This window comes from Corvus brachyrhynchos, unplaced genomic scaffold (assembly GCF_000691975.1).
Source record: "Corvus brachyrhynchos isolate BGI_N302 unplaced genomic scaffold, ASM69197v1 scaffold1, whole genome shotgun sequence".
NCBI classification, from domain to species: Eukaryota; Metazoa; Chordata; class Aves; order Passeriformes; family Corvidae; genus Corvus; species Corvus brachyrhynchos.
Window position 1 is genome coordinate 5,587,238 of NW_008237222.1, and position 20,584 is coordinate 5,607,821.

General features: G+C 36.0%; 2 protein-coding genes across 6 annotated transcripts in view; one reads left to right on the top strand and one right to left on the bottom strand.

Moving 5' to 3' along the window:
- The window catches only part of PPP4R4 (protein phosphatase 4 regulatory subunit 4), a 63,962-nt gene extending 54,897 nt beyond the window's left edge, over positions 1-9,065 (top strand). The window contains 7 exon segments of the mRNA XM_008629726.2: positions 573-648; positions 1,062-1,142; positions 1,468-1,561; positions 2,000-2,041; positions 2,043-2,068; positions 2,848-2,983; positions 7,886-9,065. Coding sequence (XP_008627948.1) covers positions 573-648; positions 1,062-1,142; positions 1,468-1,561; positions 2,000-2,041; positions 2,043-2,068; positions 2,848-2,983; positions 7,886-7,910 — 480 coding nt within the window. The 3' untranslated portion in view covers positions 7,911-9,065.
- SERPINA10 (serpin family A member 10) lies at positions 1,698-20,359 on the bottom strand. Of its 5 annotated transcripts, XR_001860225.1 has the most exons (8): positions 20,255-20,359; positions 19,382-19,589; positions 16,595-17,360; positions 15,351-15,624; positions 14,509-14,656; positions 11,485-11,682; positions 3,157-3,211; positions 1,698-2,931 (listed from the first exon to the last, which is right to left on the bottom strand). XR_001860225.1 is itself a non-coding variant. In XM_017729035.1 (7 exons), exons 3-6 carry the CDS (start codon positions 17,316-17,318, stop codon positions 11,491-11,493), a joined length of 1,338 nt encoding a protein of 445 aa, XP_017584524.1. In that variant the 5' UTR covers positions 17,319-17,360; positions 19,382-19,589; positions 20,255-20,359; the 3' UTR covers positions 1,698-2,931; positions 11,485-11,490. The 5 variants fall into 5 exon arrangements, 4 of the variants coding, with proteins under 4 accessions (XP_017584524.1, XP_017584525.1, XP_017584522.1 ...); XM_017729035.1 differs by lacking the exon at positions 3,157-3,211; XM_017729036.1 differs by lacking the exons at positions 1,698-2,931; positions 3,157-3,211 and adding an exon at positions 9,850-10,204.
- Between the last annotated feature and the right edge of the window lie 225 nt (positions 20,360-20,584).

Here is a 20,584-nt window from a genome sequence, read left to right on the forward strand (position 1 = left end):
AGTTTTTTGAAGCTGGAGTGATATCTATTCACCACATGGAAGATACTTTTGGGCTAGGTAGTATTACAGAAGAGCAAATAAATTCCATGAACCCAATTTTACACAGTTGACTTTTTTTTGCATAAAGATTTATCAACTGTAGATGTTAATTTTAGATCTTTATAAAGTTTGAGTATATCTGACACACCTTAACATTTAAGAAAAACATTTTCATTGAATTGTATGAAATAAAAATATTGCCCACTCTGTTCTCAGAGTATCTGTGTAACCGAAAATTTTTACATTGCCAGCTGCCAATTTCTGTACCTTTTTAAATATAAAAAACCCCAAAAGCCAGACATAATTTTAATACTAAGTTATAGATGTGAACTTCAACTCTGAGCTTTCTCCAGACTGTAGCTTTTAAATGAGATACGTACCCTGATTTCATTCTGTACTATTTAATTGGTTCTCTGGATTTTCACCAGAGGTTGTACTACTAGCAGGAGAGAGTAGAAATGAACTGTTATTTGGAAACACAATTTATTTACTTTTACCTGAGTAATATCTAAGAAAATTATTCATTCTTTTAGGAACAATTGGAAAAGGAGAAGCAGAAAAATGAAGGAAGATCTACAAATATTAATGATAAAATGCTTGAAAAGAAGCGTAAGTTTGTTTATTTGTGTACATGTTGTTTATGCATGCTTTACTCTTCTACAAAGGTAGTAGAGAAAGGTGCAGGAAAGAGACACTTTATACAATAGAGTTTTAGAAATTGGAAATAAAATTTGTTTCTATATATTTCTGAAGTTATTTATGAAAAATGGCATCATATATTATATATAATATATATATATATTTTGACTTTATTAAAATACATTACAGTTTTAGTTCTGGTTTTTTTTCATTTTGGGATATAGTATAAGTACTTGCCTGTGGTGTTTGTGAAGTGCCAGTAGCACTGGATTAGATATTATTACTCTTTGCTCCAGGACTATGATATGTTATGTCCTCTCTTTTATATTAGGTTTTAAGAGGGAAGGGATTATACAGGACTTGTTTATTTTTTTTTTTTTTAGGTAGAGACAGTAAAACATCATCAGTGTTGGCAAAAAGTATCAATCTCTCTGTTTCTGGAAGTTCTTCTGGTACGTCAGTAGGTAAGAGCTGTTCAAAAACTCACCTGGAACACTCACATCATCAGGTTAAACCCCAACAAAGCTGCTGTTGACATCTGTGGACCCAAGTTTCTCCCACTGCACAGAGGAAAAGATTCCTCTCCTAGAACTGAATGTATTTTCTATGCTTTTTAGCTTTGTTTTATTCTGTAGTATATAAATAATGACTGAAGGTTTATTTTTTAATTGAAGTATTCAAATCAGTTCCTTCATCTACCATAGGTTGACAGAAAAATATATTTTAAAGTATTCTTAATTATTGAGGAAATGCAATATTCATGTTAAAAAATGTTCTTTATAATTTTAGGCAAAGAAGAAAAAAAATCCAAGCTGGTTCGAAGCCAATCTTTCAGTACTCAAGTACTGCATCCAAAATACACCAACATAGACAAGTGTCCTAAGTATCTTTATAATCTTCATTCCTTACCTCATAGGCAGATGTTTACTCTTAGACAGCTGTTATGAAATTATATGCTCATGGATCTCTGAGAGTAGTGATGTACTTACTGAATTGTGACTTATATTTTCAGCTTTGTGTTTAATTGATTAACTGAGGGAAGAAATATCATCTAAGGCATGCTGAAGCCTACAAATGGTTATGAATTCCTTTTAAGTTAATATATGTCACCTTTTATCATATATTAAAAATAATTTTCAGTATGAATTGCTAAATCTAATTTTGTACATTTCTTAAAGAAATTTCAGCATAACTTTCTCATTCAATTTTTTCATATAAACTCAGAAATAACCTCTAATACTGTTAAACAGCAGGATGATACAATTGAGAGGAGCGCTTTTGGAAAAACCAACTTGGTTTTGTTTTGTTTGGTTTTTTTTAGTAAAAGTTCTGCTACAGCATATACATCTTCAGTATCAGGAATAAAAGAGTTGTATGTTATCCTTTAGTGGTAAGTAGGTTATTGTATTGTATTTTACTTCAGTTTTTTTGTGTGGGTGTTGAATGTATGGGCCCAATTAGACAGGCATACTCTAAGATGTCGTTCTCCTAAAGAAAGCAGAATAATAGATTTCCAACACGTTTGTGCATTTAAATGCTAGTCTACTAAGTGTATTTTTCAGATTCTTTTTTGTTCTTACACATTTGTTTTAATTTATGTTTAAAAATAGTAAAAACAAACTTGAGTTTGTCATGTCCTGGTTGGAATTTCAGATATCATAAAAAGGTTGGGTTCGCAGTTTTTCCCCACCTGTTTTACATGAGGAGAATGCATATCATGTATAACTTCTACTGAATTAAGAGAGAGAAACTACTGTTTGCAGTTCTGTCTGCTAAATTTTAAAGAGTTTGGATGATTAAAGATAAGATTGAGATGAATGGCTTCCTAGAGAAACGTGTCTTTCCATCACTACCAATAGGCACTAGACAGTTAAGTTACATTAAATAGGTAATTTTAAGCAGCAAAAGATTGGCCCAAGACATCACGCTCTTTACATACATTAAATGTATTAATATTTTCTTCGAAAAAGTGCATTCTAGTTATTTAGCAGGACTTTTTCATAAAAATACTTGAAGAAATGTTAAGTTGAAACCATTCCATTACAATTTTGGATTAGTGCCATAGGAAATATGTCGCTACTGCCACAGGAAAAACAGCTCATTCTGTTTACTCTCTGTGTACTTTTTTCAACCAAAATTCTTTGTCTAAGCTGAAGCTCTTTATTTCAGATGATTCATTCCGGACTCATTCTTCTGGTAATAGTGGGAATGCTGCCTTCACTTCTAGTTCTTCTCGCAGCTTATTTAACTCAGCTGACCAAAAGAACAGTGGAAATAAGGAGAGTCAGTCCCGAAAGATGAGCATGTAAGTTGTTGACAAGAGATTAAACCGAGCCTGGGGGTAACGCTTTCAAAGGAAAGAGCCGTGTAAAACTAGGCCTGTATTTATTATACTCCTGCACACAGATTTTGAAATACTAAAATAGCAGGGTAGAAATGTGATGTATGCAATTATAAGTGTTTCTAAGATGGCATTACCTTCTAATTAGTCTTTCACATTTTTCTCCTGCACACATTAGCATTCAGCTGGTACCTAAATGGGAGGGTGGAATGGGACAAAGTGAAGGTTAGTGCCTTTGATACGTACTAACTACAGTCACAGTGATTTAGCTGCCTGTAGTTGGAGAAATAGAATATAAGTATTTTTAGACTACTTAGTTTTTCATTTTCCTTCTTTTTATGTGCTTACATATATGTTTATGTATCATTATGTAACAATTTTGTGATGAATCTTGAGAATGATGATGAACTGCTACTGCTACTTGTTATTAATGCTGCCTTCTTTGCCTTACCTTAGCCATTTGAAAAACCCAAAAATTCAATGCTAGGCATCTCCCTCAGGCTGCTTTCCTTTAAACGTCAGCCTGTGCTGTTCAGAATTTTGCAAGAACAAAATCAAAGATGTATTTTTTGCCCCTGTAATAAAACTGTAAGTCATAGAAAATCACTGTTACATATACTCACCCAAATCTCTGTAGGCTCTGGCAGCAAATTCCTTGCAGATTCCTTTTACACTATAACTAAATTACTGTCATGGGATTAGCTATAATATTGTGGGCTCAAACTGAGGCTTTTATTTGCTAGCAGAGATTTGCATTCTTACCCAAGGCAGAATGGAGAAAGGAAAGGAGCCAGCTATAGCAAGAAAGGGAGTCTGGGAAAGTAGACTTCAGTGTAATAGAAACTACATCTGGAAGCTAAGATATGAAAGAGGAGACATCTTATATTGGTTTGCCAGGTATAAAGAGGAAACAATAGTGATGGTCTGTGTTGGTAAATTAAATATCTGTATGAACGTATTTTTCCGCTTCTGTATTTTCAGTTTTCTTTAAAAAACAAAATAAAACATCTCCCCAACTTTACTCAGGATTTTAAGGTAATAAAAATTACTGAATTTTAAAATAAAGCACTCAAAAACTTAACAAACAAGAAAAGAAATTCTCCGGACAGTATTAATTTAATTCCTTATGTACTTGATTTTTTTTCTGCTGAAATTTTACCATCCTCACTGTAAAAGATAAATTGTTTTGTAGAATGAACTCAAGCTTGCATAGTGACCTATTGTTTTTAAAACTGCATTTTTTTTGTAGAAAAGGTTGGAAGGTCAACTGTGAATGCAGATGGACTGTTTGTGTTAAATGATTTCACAGGAATAGCACTTTAAGGTGCCAAATCACTTTGCCCTCTGTCCTTGTCTTTGCCAGTGTCTAATGCCTTCTCTTAAAAATACCCACAGTACTTCAGACTTTTTATAGGTGATCATTAGGGGGCCGCTTATTTCAAAGTGCACCATTTCAAAGTCAGCAGTTAGATGTGTAGACATGCTGACATTTTCAGCTATCTATAAAGTAAATGGGGCATGTATCCTGAGAACATAAAATGTCATGGAGTGCTACATAGTTTCAAAAATTAGATGTGCTCAAAACCTCATTTTCTTTCACCCTAATCACTGTATGCCTCTTTTCCTCGCTTTAAAACCAGAAAATTAGTTCAAATGTTGTAAATAGTTTGAGCAATCTGTAGAAATTCCAGTTATTTGCTGTTCCACAAGGATTTGGGGAAAATTAATGGATTAATATTCACGAAGCAGTGAGGTGCAAAGGTTAGTTAGACAAATTTTTTATGTCACATAAAACTTTTCCAAATTTCAAAGGTTTCTCTATCTGTCATTTAAAGTAAAACTGATATATTTTGTTTAAATACAAAGGGACAGAAAAAGCTCACAAAGAACAGTTTGCACCTTTGTCTTCAGGCAGGAGACCGGAATGTAAGAAACACAGCTTCAAGTCTCTATGTGCTATTCCCAAATGAATACCTTAAGAGCAGAGTGTTTGAAAGTAGTATCTGATCAAACACAATGATCTGGATGCTTTTTCTGGTTCAGAAAGTCCCTGAACTGCATAGGGTCAGAAGCCAAGAGGATATACCAGGGAAAGAAAAACATTTTTGGGGAAAGAAGAGGAAGCTTAGGATGTCCTACATTCAGTTCTGAATAAGAGTTTTAATGTTCTGTGTTCTTATGGGAAAATGCATCTCTCAAGTTGGTCTAATGTCTGCTGTACTGCAGATTCAACTTCTCTTTTGTAAACTGACCCAATACTTTTTCATAAGAAAATGAAGCAACTCTGTAAGAAGATATTAAGAGATACAGATACAGGAATGTTTGGTGGTAAATGCATTCAATCACAGATATTTTTAGCTGTACTTTTTATCTTTCTTTCTTTCTTTCTTACTTTCTATCTATCTCTAACTATCAGGAAGTCAGGTGCTAATATATGCCCACTAAATGAAAAAAACCAACCCAAAACAACAAAAATTTCAGTTTCAAGGAAGCATTATTTTCTAAGTTGAATGATGGAAAAAATTGATAGCCAAATATATAAACAGCTGACAGAAATCACTCTGAGAGAAGAATTTGAAAACTGTACAGTGAGAGGTGCAAACGAATAGATGCTCATCAATGAGCATCACCTTTGGTGGACTCACTAAGGCAGAAAACTTGTGAGAAAATACTAATTGGGTATTTTTGTAGACTGTCTCATCATGCAGATTTGCATATGTGCTGGTTAAAATTTGCACTGACCATCTATCTCAGTTCTGGCAAGACCTGACTTTTAGTTTGCTGGCTCTGCAACTTGAGTAAGGTAACTTCTAGTATGTTTCTTTTTCTAAGGAAATATGTGGGCAGTAACACATTTAATAATTAAAGTATTAGCAGATAAAATTAATGATTCTTAGTTCGAAGTGATATATGCTTGGACAAAATATTGATTAATTGCTTAAGCCTACTATTTTCCACAAAATTGCTCTACAGAATATTGGCAAATGTTTGATTTTGACAATATAATGCAATTTGCAGGGATGAAAAATTTCTGATTTCATATATGATAGTGCTCCAGAATTTTTCAAAACTCAGAGTTACTTTGGTGGAGAACAGAAGTCTTTTCTTAGCACACTCACACATTCAAACATTCAGTTCAAACTAAGTCATAAGTGTGTGCCAATTAAAATTTCATCTCTTTTTAAAAATAACATAAATGCAGGAAAAAAAAATTAGTAAATCATGCTCCAGGGCTCACAAGCAGGTGACAAGAAAGTATTGTTTTAGTGTAGGTGTCAGTTGCTAGGTCTTAGGTAATACTCAGGCAATAGAAAATGCAAGAATTATGCTAAAGAAGCACCCATGTAAGTTAATGGGGGAATCAGAAAAGAGATGACTACCTGCTTTAAGTACCTGATGGAATAGGAAAGAATCAGAAAGAGCACTGGTTGAGTACTTTGTCCCACAAGAGATCTTACTTAATTTGCAGAGCAGACAAGTTTTTCTGAGTTCCTGTTGAAGAGTTGCCAGTAGGATAATGAATCATCCTAGTGCAGACATTAACATAATTCATGAACACTGTGTTCTATCAAGCAGTCCGAGCTTGTACCATTATGCTGTGTAGCTTTATTATTTCTTTTGAATGTTTTCAGCTTTATGAGATTAATTTAGATATAAGCTGTTTTGCCTGAGTTTATATTGCTGTAATGTGACTGATTTCAACATGCAATTGTTTAAAACTGTTTAGAAACTTTATAGATTCATCAATGAATATACCCACTTTATAGACAACATTTAAGTATTTTGCATCTTGCCTATAGACATGCAGATACTGCCTGATGTTATTTCACTTTGAATTAAAGCTTTCTCAAGGATGTGTGGTACAGGTTTTCCATCTTGTAAAAAGAGGGAGTAGATTTATTTTTATGCAACAATAAACCTAAATAAATAGCAGCATTTTATAAGATGTCCACAGCTGACCTTTAAGACATCCAGTTCGGTGTGTGACCATGATGTACCAGTTATATGTTTAAGATCAGTATCTTAAAGTAATGTCTTTCATCCAGTCATATGATTGCTTAGAAAATTAAGCACAAGATGAAATAATTCTGCCGCTCTACTACACTTTGAGTTACTTACAGATTTTAATCATATTTTCATCATGATGTTTAAGGTGCTGGGAGTTCTGAGTTCCAGTGGGACTGGCATATGTTTTGTGTCCCATTTCTCTAATGAAGCGAGTAGGTATCCTGACACTGATATATTATCATATAATAGATGCAGTTTTTAAATATTCAGCAGTTTTACAACGGTAAAACAGAACAATATATTGTGTTATTTGTAAATGATACTGTAAAAATATTGATACAAGTTAATATTTCCACTGTGTTCTAAAAGTTATGCCCTATTCTTTGAAATATTTCTGACTGATACAAATAGTTGTTAATTGACACAGCTACAACTCTTTGAAGCTGAAAAATGGTATATTTAAAGATTAAAAAATTAAGGAATGAAAAATCCAGAGATTACCCAAATGACCTTGTGGTCAACGTGAGACCTAGAAATCAGCCTGTCATGTGCCAGACTTCTGGCACTTTTTGTAGCCATGAGTAGACTGCTTGTACCACCTTAACCATCTCACTCAAATGGATCTCTTCAGTACCTTCTGTAGACAACTTAATGGAGAACTTCACTCTTCCTGAGAAGAATGCCCTCAGAATGCATCCATGTGGCTTTTCCAGTGGGTGCAGTACAACAGCTGGTAATTTTCTAAGAGGAGCAGCTGAGAGTTATGTTAAAATGTTGTGCACAATAGCAGTTTATTATGTTATGCTATTTAATAATACAGTAACAATGTATTATGTGTGTTTCTTCTTTTGTATGAAGAAAAAACAGAAAATCAAACTCCTAGATCATCTGACAGAAAAATGAGGGAACCAGAGACTGGAGGAAGCAATGTTCTGGTGAGATAAGGTGGAAGCAGCAGATGGGACTCCCTAATGCCTGGACTGAATAAAATGCATTCTGCAATGTTAAAACTTAAAAATAAATCTTTCAAATAAAATTCCAAGCTGTAAAATATGTTCTGATAAGCAATGTAATGGTTGCAGAATTCTAACATTGTAGTGAAATGATATGAAATGTAACTTCAGCTATGTGCTCTTAACTGCTGCAGCTAAAGAGAAGATTTTGTTTTCTTCAGTCATGCCTTTGTAGTTTGATTTCTTGGACTTAAATGCACATACCCATTATTTAATTGGCTTATTTACAATCTTAGCAACTCTTAGCTCCCATATTTTAAGCAAGAAATAGAAGGAATTGCTATGAATATGAAAAAGTAATCCCACATTTTAAAGAATCTGCAAACCTAATTTAATACCAAAGTCCAGAATCATTGATCAGTCTATTAAAAAAACATAGACTTTTGAAGCATTGTGCTGTGAATTTGGAATTAATGTTTTTACAAGTACAAAGTTCTTAAAAATTCTGTGTAAGTTTCAAAGCAATGTAAAAGAAAATGTCTCCAGATTATGTAAAAAAAAAGTTTTATTTCATAAGTTTTGTTGTATTAATACTTGTTTTAATTTTTAGTATTTCAAATTGTATTTTCACTTTAATAATTTATAATAACAAATCTAGTTTTTAATCAACTGCTATTGCAAGCTGTCATGGTTCAGTGATATCATCTGAATTTGTTTGTATTAATGCTAATGTTTCTATCAAAATTTATGTGGAAAAACATGCAATCATATTTTAAGAAGTTTAATTTATGCTAATACTTGAGAGAGAGATTATGAAGCTATTGTCAGCTTCTCTATTTCAAAATTGAGGCAGCATAAATATATTGAGATCAGAAATATATGGTTTTTAAAATTTATTGGTGTATGATAAAGATGATCTAGTCCGTGTATGCATATGCGTGTGTGGTTACTTTTTATAATGTAAAAACATGAATGATGATTTACTCAAAATAAAACCTAGGACAATGCTGTACATGCATGTTCTTGAAAAAAAAAACTCTCAGGGCATCTTTTATAATTAAAATAAATAAAATCACTTACCTATGGAGGGTATTTATTTAAAATAGTGATAATGCTGGATGTATGCTGTCTTGTGTGAAGTACAAAATGTTTCTTTGGATTTAGCACTGTCTGAATTCTTAAGCTTCCTACACTGCAGTTGGATTTAGCTGTATTCACTGTCTTAAGTCACAGGCATTGTTTGGGGTCTGTGGAAATATTTAATTTTTCAGTTTATTTTGCATCCTGGCATATGATCTTGTAAATCACGAATTTCTTTAAAAGCTTCTTCAAGTTTTATGATGTTTAACACTCAGTATTGATACAGGCGTACAGATGACTGGGGCTGGCTCCTCCTGGGCTCTGCTTTTGGTTCATTAATGCAAACAGATACTCCCAGTTCCCCAGGGACAGCTGACTCAAGTGCCAGCTACAGCTGCTCACCCGTGGGCCACAGGAGACTGCTCAGTCTGTTCTTAGTCTGACCTTTGCCAGGACCAAACTCAGATCATCAGCAGCCAGCTGTAGAACAGGACTCAAAACTGTATTTGACCTTTCGATGCCTTTACTAGAGCAATGCAGAACAACCTGTAAGTTCAGAAATTTGAAGCTCTTCCTCCCCTTCATAAGCATGTAATGAGTTCTGTAAACTGTCTTTTGTTTCTTCTTGGTTGTCATTGTCTGTCGTTTTAAACTGATTAATTTATTTAATGCTGATAACACATGCTCTACCCAATAACCCTATTGTGTATTAAATTCCTTCAATGTAATCTTTAAATGCTCTGTTTAGACATTTTTTGGAGTGGACATTTTCCTTGTGCAATACCTGTGGTGTCTTGTGCATACTTTCATCAGTCCTTTACACTACAGACCTCCATCCAAACAGTCTTTTTAGGGGCCATTTCCTTCTGGATTAGTTCTGTAAAACAGCACGAATGCTTTTGAACCCTTCAGAGCATTGTTTTTACCTGCTGGTCAGCTGTAGCTCAGGAATAACAGCTGAAGGTCAACTGTGCAGTGGAATTGGTTGGTTTTCATACAGACCAGTGGCAGGAAGGAGTGATTCTCTTTCTGGGTACATTTGTAATGCAATCCGGAGTTAGGTTCAATGCACCTTCGTAGTCTAGTCAGAGAGCAGAGCCTGCCTCCTGAGTCCTTTTGTGAGTGGCTTACACCAGTGTCTGGGCTGTTGTGGGCAGACATCAAATGGTAACTGAGAGGATTTTTAGAGATTTACCAGGCTTATCGTATAATGTATCCTTTTATCTTCTCTAGCAGATATATCTGTTTATGTGTGTTTACTGATAGACACCTGTGAAGTTCCTTGCCCAATGATTTTGAAAAGTCTCCTCCTCCCTTTTGGGCAATTGTTTAGTGAAGGTTGTATGAGCAGGCAGAATAATGCTGAGATCTGTTAGTTGCATAAAACTAGAAGTAGCTTTTTGCTTTGTTTCCTACTTTATACATAGGAGTCTGCTAATTAAAATCTATTAAATGTTAAGATCTTGTAATTCCGTTGGAAGCACTGCTCTACTTGAATAAAGGAAATTGTGGTTAGATCATGGAAATATTTTTCTGAAACGGCTTGGCAACACCTTTTGGATTTTAGGATCTACTCTGTGAATAGATTTATTCTGGACATACTTTTTTTTCTACCAATGTTAGCCTTAGTTCACTTAGAGAGTCCTGTTACATAGTTCACCGTGGTGTCTAGATGATATTACAGGTAGAAATTCTGGGTTTAGGAGAGGGCTAGCTTTGTGCTATGAAATAGTACAGTCCAGATTTTCCAAAATCAGAATACCTAAGTTATTTTTCAGAACTATTTTGTTTTTAATTCAAAGAATGTTTTAAAGCACATCATGTACTCTGAGAAAATGAGGTGATTTGACAGTCTGCATAAACACTTTGAAAGAGGTCACACAATGTGGACTTCATGATAGTGCAATTTCTACACTAATAAAATAAAGATCTCTAGATGGAGGCTATAAATTCTCTTTTAGGGCTTGATACTGCTTCTGTTTTTATAACTGGCCAAATTCTGAAAACATTGAGGTCACTGGGCTATTAAGACTCCTTGCAACAGAAGATAACACTGAGGAATCTGCAGTTTTTGGGAATGAGCTTCCTGAATATTTTGGCATGTGAATATCTGGGGCTTTTAATTCAGATTTATTACTAAAATAATGATTTTTGAAAGTTCTGTTCTGTGGTTGTTGGGTTTTCTTTTAATTTAATAGTTTAAAGGTAGATTTTACAAGTCACATTTTTGTCACTTTGAGCCTGAATGAAATTAGCTTGTTACGTGGCATTAATAAAATACTGCTAGGATGACGTAGTGCTAGCTGGAGAGCTGGAGAGACAAAACAGGTTTTCACATTTCATATTTCACTATCTTTTTATTCTAAAATAAATTAATAAAATAAAAGTAAAGCCTCTTACATACCAAAGAATAGAAACTATTACCTTTATTCACATTTCTGTTGGATCAATCACCCTGCCAATGAACAGTAATGTTTTAAAAGTTTCTTCAAAAATCATGAAAAGGAATGGTCGGTCCACTTTGATGACAGGAGGCACCGTGAATGCAGTTATTTCTGACCCACTTGCTGCTGCAGCCTCAGTTCCTTCTTCATCCACTTCAATAACTGCCTTTTGGACAACCTGAAGTGCAAGGTAGGAATAAAATATGTGACAGAAATAAGTACTAGCATGAAAAGTATTTTACCAGGTGAAGGCATTCAGTCTTCTGTTAAGGATTAAAATGAGGAGGTCAGTGCAATCTATTAGACTGGTAGAGCCATGTGCTGTCTACTTCAGCAGCAGAGGAGTCAGCACAGCCACTATGCCCACAGTGCTCTCAGTGTGGATGCTAGTTCAGGAGTCATTGCACTTTTCCACATCTCTGAGCACAGACCTCACTTAGAGATTGGGGCTTTTGCATGAAGCAACCATTGCATTTATATAGAGTGCTCCTCTATGACACGTAAGTGTGCAAAGGAGTTTCTAAGAAGTAGGAAGTGTGTTTTCACCAGTCACACACACTGCCTGGCTGGGTATGTCATTCACAGTTGATTTTGTGAGAGCTTAGGAAAATGCACCAATCTTGGCTTTTCCCCCTGTATATTTCTGATTTATGCATTTGGTAGCACAGACCAAATATGTACAGCAATGAGGTACAGTCCTGTTTGAGTTTGAGGACCTTCCCTTCCCACTGAAATTGCAGCATGGCAGAATCTGATATTTCATTTTTTCATCTTTTCCATTTTGTTCTTTCAGCCTGTGCATACCTCTGACTGCTTCTGCTGTGTTTGTGTCTGTATTGGTGAACTGCCTGCTCAGCTAGTGGATTTCCAGCTCCTGAACTCCTAATTCTAGGAATTACTTATGTGAAAAACAGTTGAAGGACTTCACCAGTATTGAGCTTTCTGCTACATATTCTTAAATAATAAATTTGTCTTTCACAATTCTCAGGGACAGGATGCTCCTCTGGCACTTTGTAGCTGATGCACATATTGCTTCTAATATCAGTTAGCATCTCCTGTTAAAAGTGTGATTTTTTCATAACACAATAGACTTAACTGCTGAGAATCAGCATGAAAGTTACATGATCAAGAGGAAGGGAGAAAAGTGCTGCAGATTGCCAGTATATTTCCCAACTATTATTTTCCCAACTATATTTCCAAACTATTTCCCAAGCAAAATAGTTTATACCAAGCTGAAAATCACTGCAATTCTATCCATTAAATATTTATTTTTAGGATGTTACATCTTCCCAGAAAGGTTGTTTAGTTAAGCCACCACAATTTTGAAAACCCGTAGGTCAAGCATTAGAGTTTTTGAAACTTGTATAAAAGTGTTTATTATACTACCCTATTAACTGGCTAATCACAAAGGCTTCTATAAGGTTTTGGTGTAGGGAGACTCGTAAGAGCAGCACCAGAAGGATTCTTTCTTGTAGGGTAAAAATACCCAAAGGGAGGCTGCAAAGAAGGTGGAGCCAGGCTTCTTGTTGGCGCCCAGCGACAGGACCAGAGGCAGTGGGTACCAACTGAAACACAGAAGGTTCCCTCTGAACATCAGCAAATGGGTTTTCATATGAGGGTGACTGAGCACTGGCACAGGTTGCCCAGAGATATTGTGGATTCTTCCTCTTTGGAGATATTCAAAAACTGTGTGGACATGGTCCTCAGCAACCTGCTCTAGGTGATCCTGCTTGAGCAGAGGATTTGGACCAGGTGACCTCCAGAGGTCCTTTCCAACCCTCACCATTCTGTGAATCTGGGAAGCCTCTCCTGGAGTAACAGTCCTGGATTGTCAGTGCCATACAACCCTCCACAACCACAAGCAGTTGCATGCTACAATTTCCTTACATAAGTTTGTAAAGCTATGTTTTTAAATCCTGTGCCAGATTAATTTCATTTGGGTCTTGTTTATAACTTCAATTTGTTTCATAAATTTTTTTACTTTTACTGTAATGTATGAATTTCTATTTAAAATTAATTGCTTTTCATCTAGTTCCACACACTCCATTCTTGTGGGCACAATTATCTCTGTGTTTTATGTCTTTCAGCTCCTTTCTTTGACCATGCCTTTTAATTTTCTATCATCAGCAAATTTCTGTCTTTTCTATAGACTAGCAGTTTCTTTTTTATAAGACATCTCTGGTCACATAGACCTGTTCCTTCTTGATACTGATGTGATTGACAAATCCTTTGTTTTTCATTCTTTTCTGCTTCTCATTCTGCCTCTGTTTTTTATCAGTTTTCTGAAATTCATCTGTGCTCTCCCTTAAACACTGGTACAAAATATCCCTTCGTCCTCGGGGCTGTGTGCCTATCTTCTTGGCCGTTCACTGCCCTTGCCTTTACCTGTTTAAAAGTTCTTTAAAAGTTTCAGCATATGAAGTGGAACATCTGTTTGGGTCGGAGTACAGCTCTGTTGTGCCAGTCCTTTACTGTGAGATTCTGTTTTTTCTCTTCCATGGTATGCAGAAGGAAAAGCAGGAGTGCTTTGACTTTTCTTTCTCACCGTTATCTTTTTGAGATTTTACTATTTAAACTTTCTAAAGTTCTTTATTTTTTGAGAAGTTTACCTTTCTCTGGACTGTGTATGAGGAGTTCCCTCCTTGAATTTCCTTCCTTGCCCTGGGTTTTCTCATTTCACTGTTATTTACAACGTCTTTCTTGTTCACAGTTTTTGTGAAATTGTGCTCATTCCCTGCCAACCATATTCCTCTTGAGGCAGAGCTTTTCTCCTGTGATGGGTTAGCTTTGGGAGTCGTTGAGCACCTATGAGATGTCACTGCCCCTTACCTCTACACACCTCATACCTGAAGTGGGATCTGTCCTGATTAGGATGGGTAGATTGCAAATACCTGGCAGGTGAGGTACTTTGCTAGTGGTGTCTCTATAAATTTATATGACCATCTTGGCTGGGCCATTTATATACTATTATAATCCAAACAGCAAATCATTTTAGAAGGCTTACCTGTGAAACTGCTGCATATTCGTGATCTGTCAGATGACTAAGATCTGCTGAATGTGTAAAGAGCTTTTTAATTCCAAGACCTTGAAGCAGTTTCTTCATTTTGTATTTTTGCTCTAGTTTAAACTTTGGAAATGAAATATCCACTTTTCTGTTAAAAAAAAAAAAATTCAATGCAAACAGTAGGTCACTTGACTGCTGAAATGCACACAGGAATTAAGCTTTACACTGAAAAAGAAGGGAAGAAAACTGAAGATTCTCTGCTGGCATTTAGGTTGGCAGAAAATAATTTCTAATCTGACTGCCAGTGATGCTAGAAATAATGTCCTTCTCTGTATAAATACTTCCACCAACAGTTACAGTGTCCTGATACCAGGGAGACACATTAATTTATTGACTGGTGGATAGAATTGTCACTTCAGGAACTATGTTTCACGGGGATCATTTGTGTTTGCATTTTTGTATTCAAATTTATCAATTCCTCTCGGTTTTCCATGGTAAAAAATGTTTAATAAATGTCTAGATTTACTGTGGATTTTGCTTGGCAGTGCTAAATTTAAGGAGAGAGAAGACCTAAGGAAGAAGAATATGGAAAGACTCATGCCCTCAGAGAGACATTTTTAACTGAGATGAGTCAAAGATTTGTCCCTTAGAGTTGAAACTTTCACATGCCACTTTGGCTGTGGATAGGCTATTAAAGAACCTCTACTCTGTAGATACCTCTTGCCACAGAGATGCTAACATGGTAAAAGGCTTAGGAAGACCAGCTAATCTTTGCTGGGCTTTGTTGCTTTGCTGCAGTAGACATTAAAGACATTAGGGCCCCATGGGTGTCAAAGCAATACCTGGTTTTCATGTTTCCAAGCCAGGATTCCACAAGCTCTGTAGTCAAATGGTCTTCAATTGAAATGTAGTCTCCCCCTTTTTCTGGGATAACAATCAGCATGTGGGCATTCCCTTTGTAAGGTATCTTTATCACAGTGCATCTTAAGTTCTCATCAAAAGTTGAATTAATTTTGTCTGACCTGAACATCATGGGTACCTGTACACTTCTGTATTTGTTTATGTGGAAAGTCTCCATTTCTGTGAATTTGGAATTAAATGGATAGACCCACTTGCCTACGGAAAGAAAGAAAGAAAGAAATTAAATAATTCCATGTGTTTAGGTTTGTTTACAAAAAAAAGTTCTGAAATGTTTAAAAAACCATAGGATATTTTATGTATCCAGTTGAAGTGGCTGTCAATTGTGTCTGGGATAAGTGAATGACAATTTCATGTTTGTGTTTATTTTATGTTATGTTTATTGTATATAATTTTTTTTACAGAAAAAAACCAAAGTAATCCACAAAATAAACTTCTTCATTTGCACAGAAAGACAGGAAATATTTTTCTAAGGTTGGTTAGTTGCCACCCAAGTTCAGAATTTATGTTCTCTTTGTTTATTAAATACCTGGTGAGCATCTGACCTTCCCTAACATGTAACCTTCTCTTAAAATCTCTACCAGCTGTTCAATATCCTGTATTTCATTTAATGATCCAATATTTCGGATGGGGGTTTAGCAATGCACTGACCTCTCCACGGAATGGTTCCCGCCTATCACTGGTATTTCTTTCCCTCCCCCTGTAAGGTACTTGGGTTCCTCTGGGGCAGATAATTCTTGATGGAAATTGAGAAATTATTTTTGTTTCAATGATTTTGTGTACTATGTTAAATCAATCCATGATTTTATGCCCAGTATCCAGCATTCAAGACTACTCTGATTAAGACTTTCTCATTTTAATGGGTGAACGAAAATAAAACATGGTTTCTAGTCATAAAGAGGGATAATTTGGAGATGGACTGAGATAGTTTGATACAGGGCTTTTTGTTCTCTTTGAGGCTATTGTATGGAAGAAAGCATAGAAGAATGGTGGTTCCCTATCATGAAAAATAATTTCCTATTAAATAAGCTTAATAGAAGAAAGTAAACTTAGAGACGTAGGGAAAACAGGACATCTAAATTCATTTAAACTCCTCCTAATGTAGCTTAAGCTAGAGTTTTAATTCTTCTAATAAATAATTATTTTGCAAAATGAAAACAGCAATTACCTTTGAAGACAATGTAGTTGACAAGCACCAGTTTATTATGGCGGTCCAGCTCTTCAAAAAGCCCTGTGATTTTTCCTTTGGTCCTTTTGTTAATGTTTTGATTTACGAAAAGTTTTGCCTGTGTGAAGTTTGAAAAGTCCACTTTCAGGAATTCCATGTCAAAGTACTGCTTAGATAAATTCAGGAAAGACTCCTTGAGTTTGAAGTCCTTTTGAATAAAAGAAAGAGTACCTTGCACAAGGAGAAATTCTTCATTCATTGTGATGTTACCTATCAGTTGTTTAAACAAAGCTGGTAAGTGTTGCTGATCCACTCTGTCCTTCACAGCATGGAGGTTTAGACCTTTTACAATTTGTCTGTATGTTTCTCCTTTAGCTGCCAGCATACAGACACCCATGAGAGCTGATACAGAAAGGGGAGAGATGATTACATTGTTATCATGTGTCATTGCAATTCTTCTGTAGAGGTTAAATCCAAAATTTGCATTCTTTTCAGTAAAGTTGTGAAGAGTGAAGTCTTCAAGACTTTGGTCTTCAAAACCTTGGTCTTCAAAAGGCTTAGAGATATTTTTGTGATGATACCACTCTCTGGAAATACTGACATTGTTACTTCTTTCCAAGAAATTACTCTCTTCTTCCTCCTTTGGAAATTTAGGTTTGATATCAGCCTTGATGAATTCAAAACATATTTCACTTAAGAGAAGTATGTAGATACCTGTTTTCATGTTGACATCCAATAATGAGCTCTTTGGTTTGTTTTTTTTTCCCTAGGAAAAAAGTCAACAAAATGACTTTTTAGTTTGTTCTTCCATTCACAATGCAAAAGGTCATAGGTAGTGAAGTGATCTTTCTGCATCTTCTACTCTAAACCTAAGATCTGGTTCCTATCTGAAAATTCAGATTTAGATCAGTGAAAGAGAAGCTTCCAACATCATTAAATTAATCCAGAAAAGGTATCGCAATCTTCTGTTATTGGTGGTTCACATCAGGAGTAGTTCACTGATTTTCCCTTGCTCACTTGTATTCCCTTTACAAAATGAAACCCAGATTTCAAGCACAATATGCAGCTCAAAGATGAAAAATGGACTTGCTAGACACTGTGTTGCAGCTTCTGCTCCTGTGAAACTGATGTCATCTCTAAGCACAGGAATTCTAGGCAGCATGTGGTAGAAACAACATGATTGCCTTTCATAACTCCATCTCACTTTTCATCCTTCTGCTATAGACTGTTTATTACTACATTCAGATTGTTCTCCTGATCACATGCCATAGCATTCCCTGCTCTTTTCCACCTTGCTTTCCAGAAAATGCTGAAGTAGGTTTATTGGTGCTGTCTCCTGCCTAGCAATAGATGCTTCAATGTCAAATAGCACAAGGATGAAGCAGTTGTTCTATGCTTAAAAATAAAGTATTTTACACAAGTTTTGATTTCTGAGTGAAGTTAATACAGGGTCTCTCACCTGGCCAACAAAATGTTTGGAGAAAACTAGGCACATCTTACAGGACACCTCAGGCAAACCTTAGCATCGGACATTGTGTAAATTTGCAAATGAAATGCACTTTTCAAGCATAAAATGCAAACATAATTATCATCCATCTTTCCATTAAAGCAATATATTAATTCTCTCCCATACAGCAGTGTTGAATTGCACCTTATGGAAAAATTTTGAATGGCCACAATCTTTGGGGATGCTTTTTCCCATTGTAAATTGAACAGGATGTTCAAGACCACCAAACCTGCACAGATTCCTTTCATATAGCAGTGGGCAAAGGGATAAATGAGATGAAAAGATGGATTATATGGCCTGTCATTAAAGTAGTAAGTGATTCAACAGTCTAGAATCACATGGCAACTGCTAACTACTCCTTTTAAGTTGTAAAAAGAGGATCTGTAACAGCAAATTATGGTCATTGTATAATTTGTGATTTGGCATATGGGAAAGCTGGTTTTATCCAATTTATTCAGAGTTCAGCTGAATTTCACAGTTGGCTGATTCAGGCTGTGGGAGTTAGTCCTGAAAAGGTATGTTGATGTGAGTATTGAGACATTTGGGTGCCAAGTCACGAGGTGCTTTTGGCAGTCAGGTGTTGTGTTATTTTCTTTGGAGATAATAGGTCACGTTCTGTACTTGGTGCAACACAGATGGGCTGTCATGACTTAATCGGGAGGAGTGAAATTGCTGAATGTTGTGCTTGCTCTAGAGAGCATGGCAGACAGAGAACAGAGTAAAATATGTGGCAAATAGGTTGTGAATATTTTTTTTCTTTATTTTTCTTTCCCATTAACCCTTGATTTATTTTTAATGAGATTCCCAGTGTCTGGATTGTGCGGGACTGGAGTAGGGAAGGGGATGACTTGACTTCAGCTCCTGCCTTGCTGGTCAAGTGGTGCATGCGACTTCGGGAATGCTGGGATACTGTCCCCTGGCAGGCTGAAGCTGCGCAGTTCAAAGCTATGGCAGTAACTGCTGGGCATTCCTTCTGCTTATGCAGTGACCCACTTTGGTGGGAAGTAACACAGGCACAGAGGTCCTGTTCCTGCTGCAATGCTGCACCTGCCCTGGCAGCAAAGAAGGAGGTTCTTTCCTCTGGGAGTCATCCCTACTTTGAAGAAGCATCTCTGGACACTGCAGAGTCAGCTCTGGCAAAGAGGCAGGGATTGCAGAATTTTGCTTTTGATCATATTCAATCACAGGGAAGGGATTTTCTGCAGCAGCAGTCCCTCCTTCTGAAAGAGCATCAGGCCTAACTGCTCACTAGGCATTGCAGAGTGCAAGCTCTCGCTCACCTTTTCTAGGCACAGTGCAATTCCTGCGCAATGTCTGGCAGTGCTGCGTTTGGCAGATGTCACTGTTGTGTCTCTCTCTGGGAGGCCTGGGACAGTGCTTGGCTCAAGTGGCCAGCAGCTTCCCCAGGAGATGTGAAGGGACTGATTGGGCCAAGTGCTGAGCTGTCTTCCAGAGGGCTCTGCCTTCCCAGCACAGATAGAGTTTGGACTGAAAAGGCAGGACAAACACAGAAGCTCTTGTTTACAGGTACATCCCAAACCTTTCAACACTCAAGAGAATATTCCTGCATCCTCAGGCAAACACATACACAAATGCTACTGATTTTGGTGTAATGAACATCATGGGAATAAGAACCTTGCAGATGCACTAAGTAATCACTGCAAATCTGAGATTGCAAACATTTAAATTTAACATTACAGCAGCTGTATCATTCACCTTTACTAATAGAGCTAGTAAAGATAGAACTGGTAAAAACAATAGAACTGGGAACAATAAAGTGGGATTTATGTACATTATAGACTTGTATTTTTAGACCTGATTGAAGCTTGTTGCTAATTTTAGACAACTCACATTATGTGCAGAGCAGACAGTTAATTAATAAATGTGTTTTAGAGCAAAGTGAACATTATTTCCATTTTAAGAAATATTTATTTCTAGTAATATCAATATCAAAGAAAGAAATTTCTTGTGCAAATGCCTTTTTCTTCTGAAGGCATTAGAGCAAGAGAAAAATACATTAGAAGCTGATTAAGATCTGCAGCCATTTAAAACATCACATCTAGAGAATCATTGATAAAAATATAAAATTGTATATATATATATAAATATAATAATCTTTCCTTTACAATCTAAATGCTTCATATAAATCTTACCTTGCCTATTAGGTAGCTCTTCTGTTACTTTTCTCAATCAGCTATGTTTAAAATTGAAGTGAAGATGTCTGTCCCATTTAGAAGTTTTTGATCAAATATTTGCTCTTCCAAAGACTGATAATCTGGTTTTGTCTGTTATAAATTAACTGCTTTATAAACACTGCGTATGTGTTTCATGTAAATGACATAATAAGGTAGGGCTATATTCCAGTAAATATGTTCTGTCTTTCATGAGAAACAAGAAAACAATAAATTCTTTTCATTTAGCCCTTCAGCACCCTAGCAGGATGTGGCCCCACACATCCAGTAGCCCATGAGGATTATTTTTCA

Excerpts from the sequence above, each read along its gene's own strand:
- SERPINA10 (XM_017729035.1), bottom strand. The coding sequence starts at position 17,318 with ATGAAAACAGGTATCTACATACTTCTCTTAAGTGAAATATGTTTTGAA. Across the intron at positions 14,657-15,350 it reads CTTGGAAACATGAAAACCAG|AAAAGTGGATATTTCATTTC; the intron begins GTATTGCTTTGA and ends TTTTTTTAACAG. Across the intron at positions 11,683-14,508 it reads AATATGCAGCAGTTTCACAG|GTTGTCCAAAAGGCAGTTAT; the intron begins GTAAGCCTTCTA and ends CTTGCACTTCAG.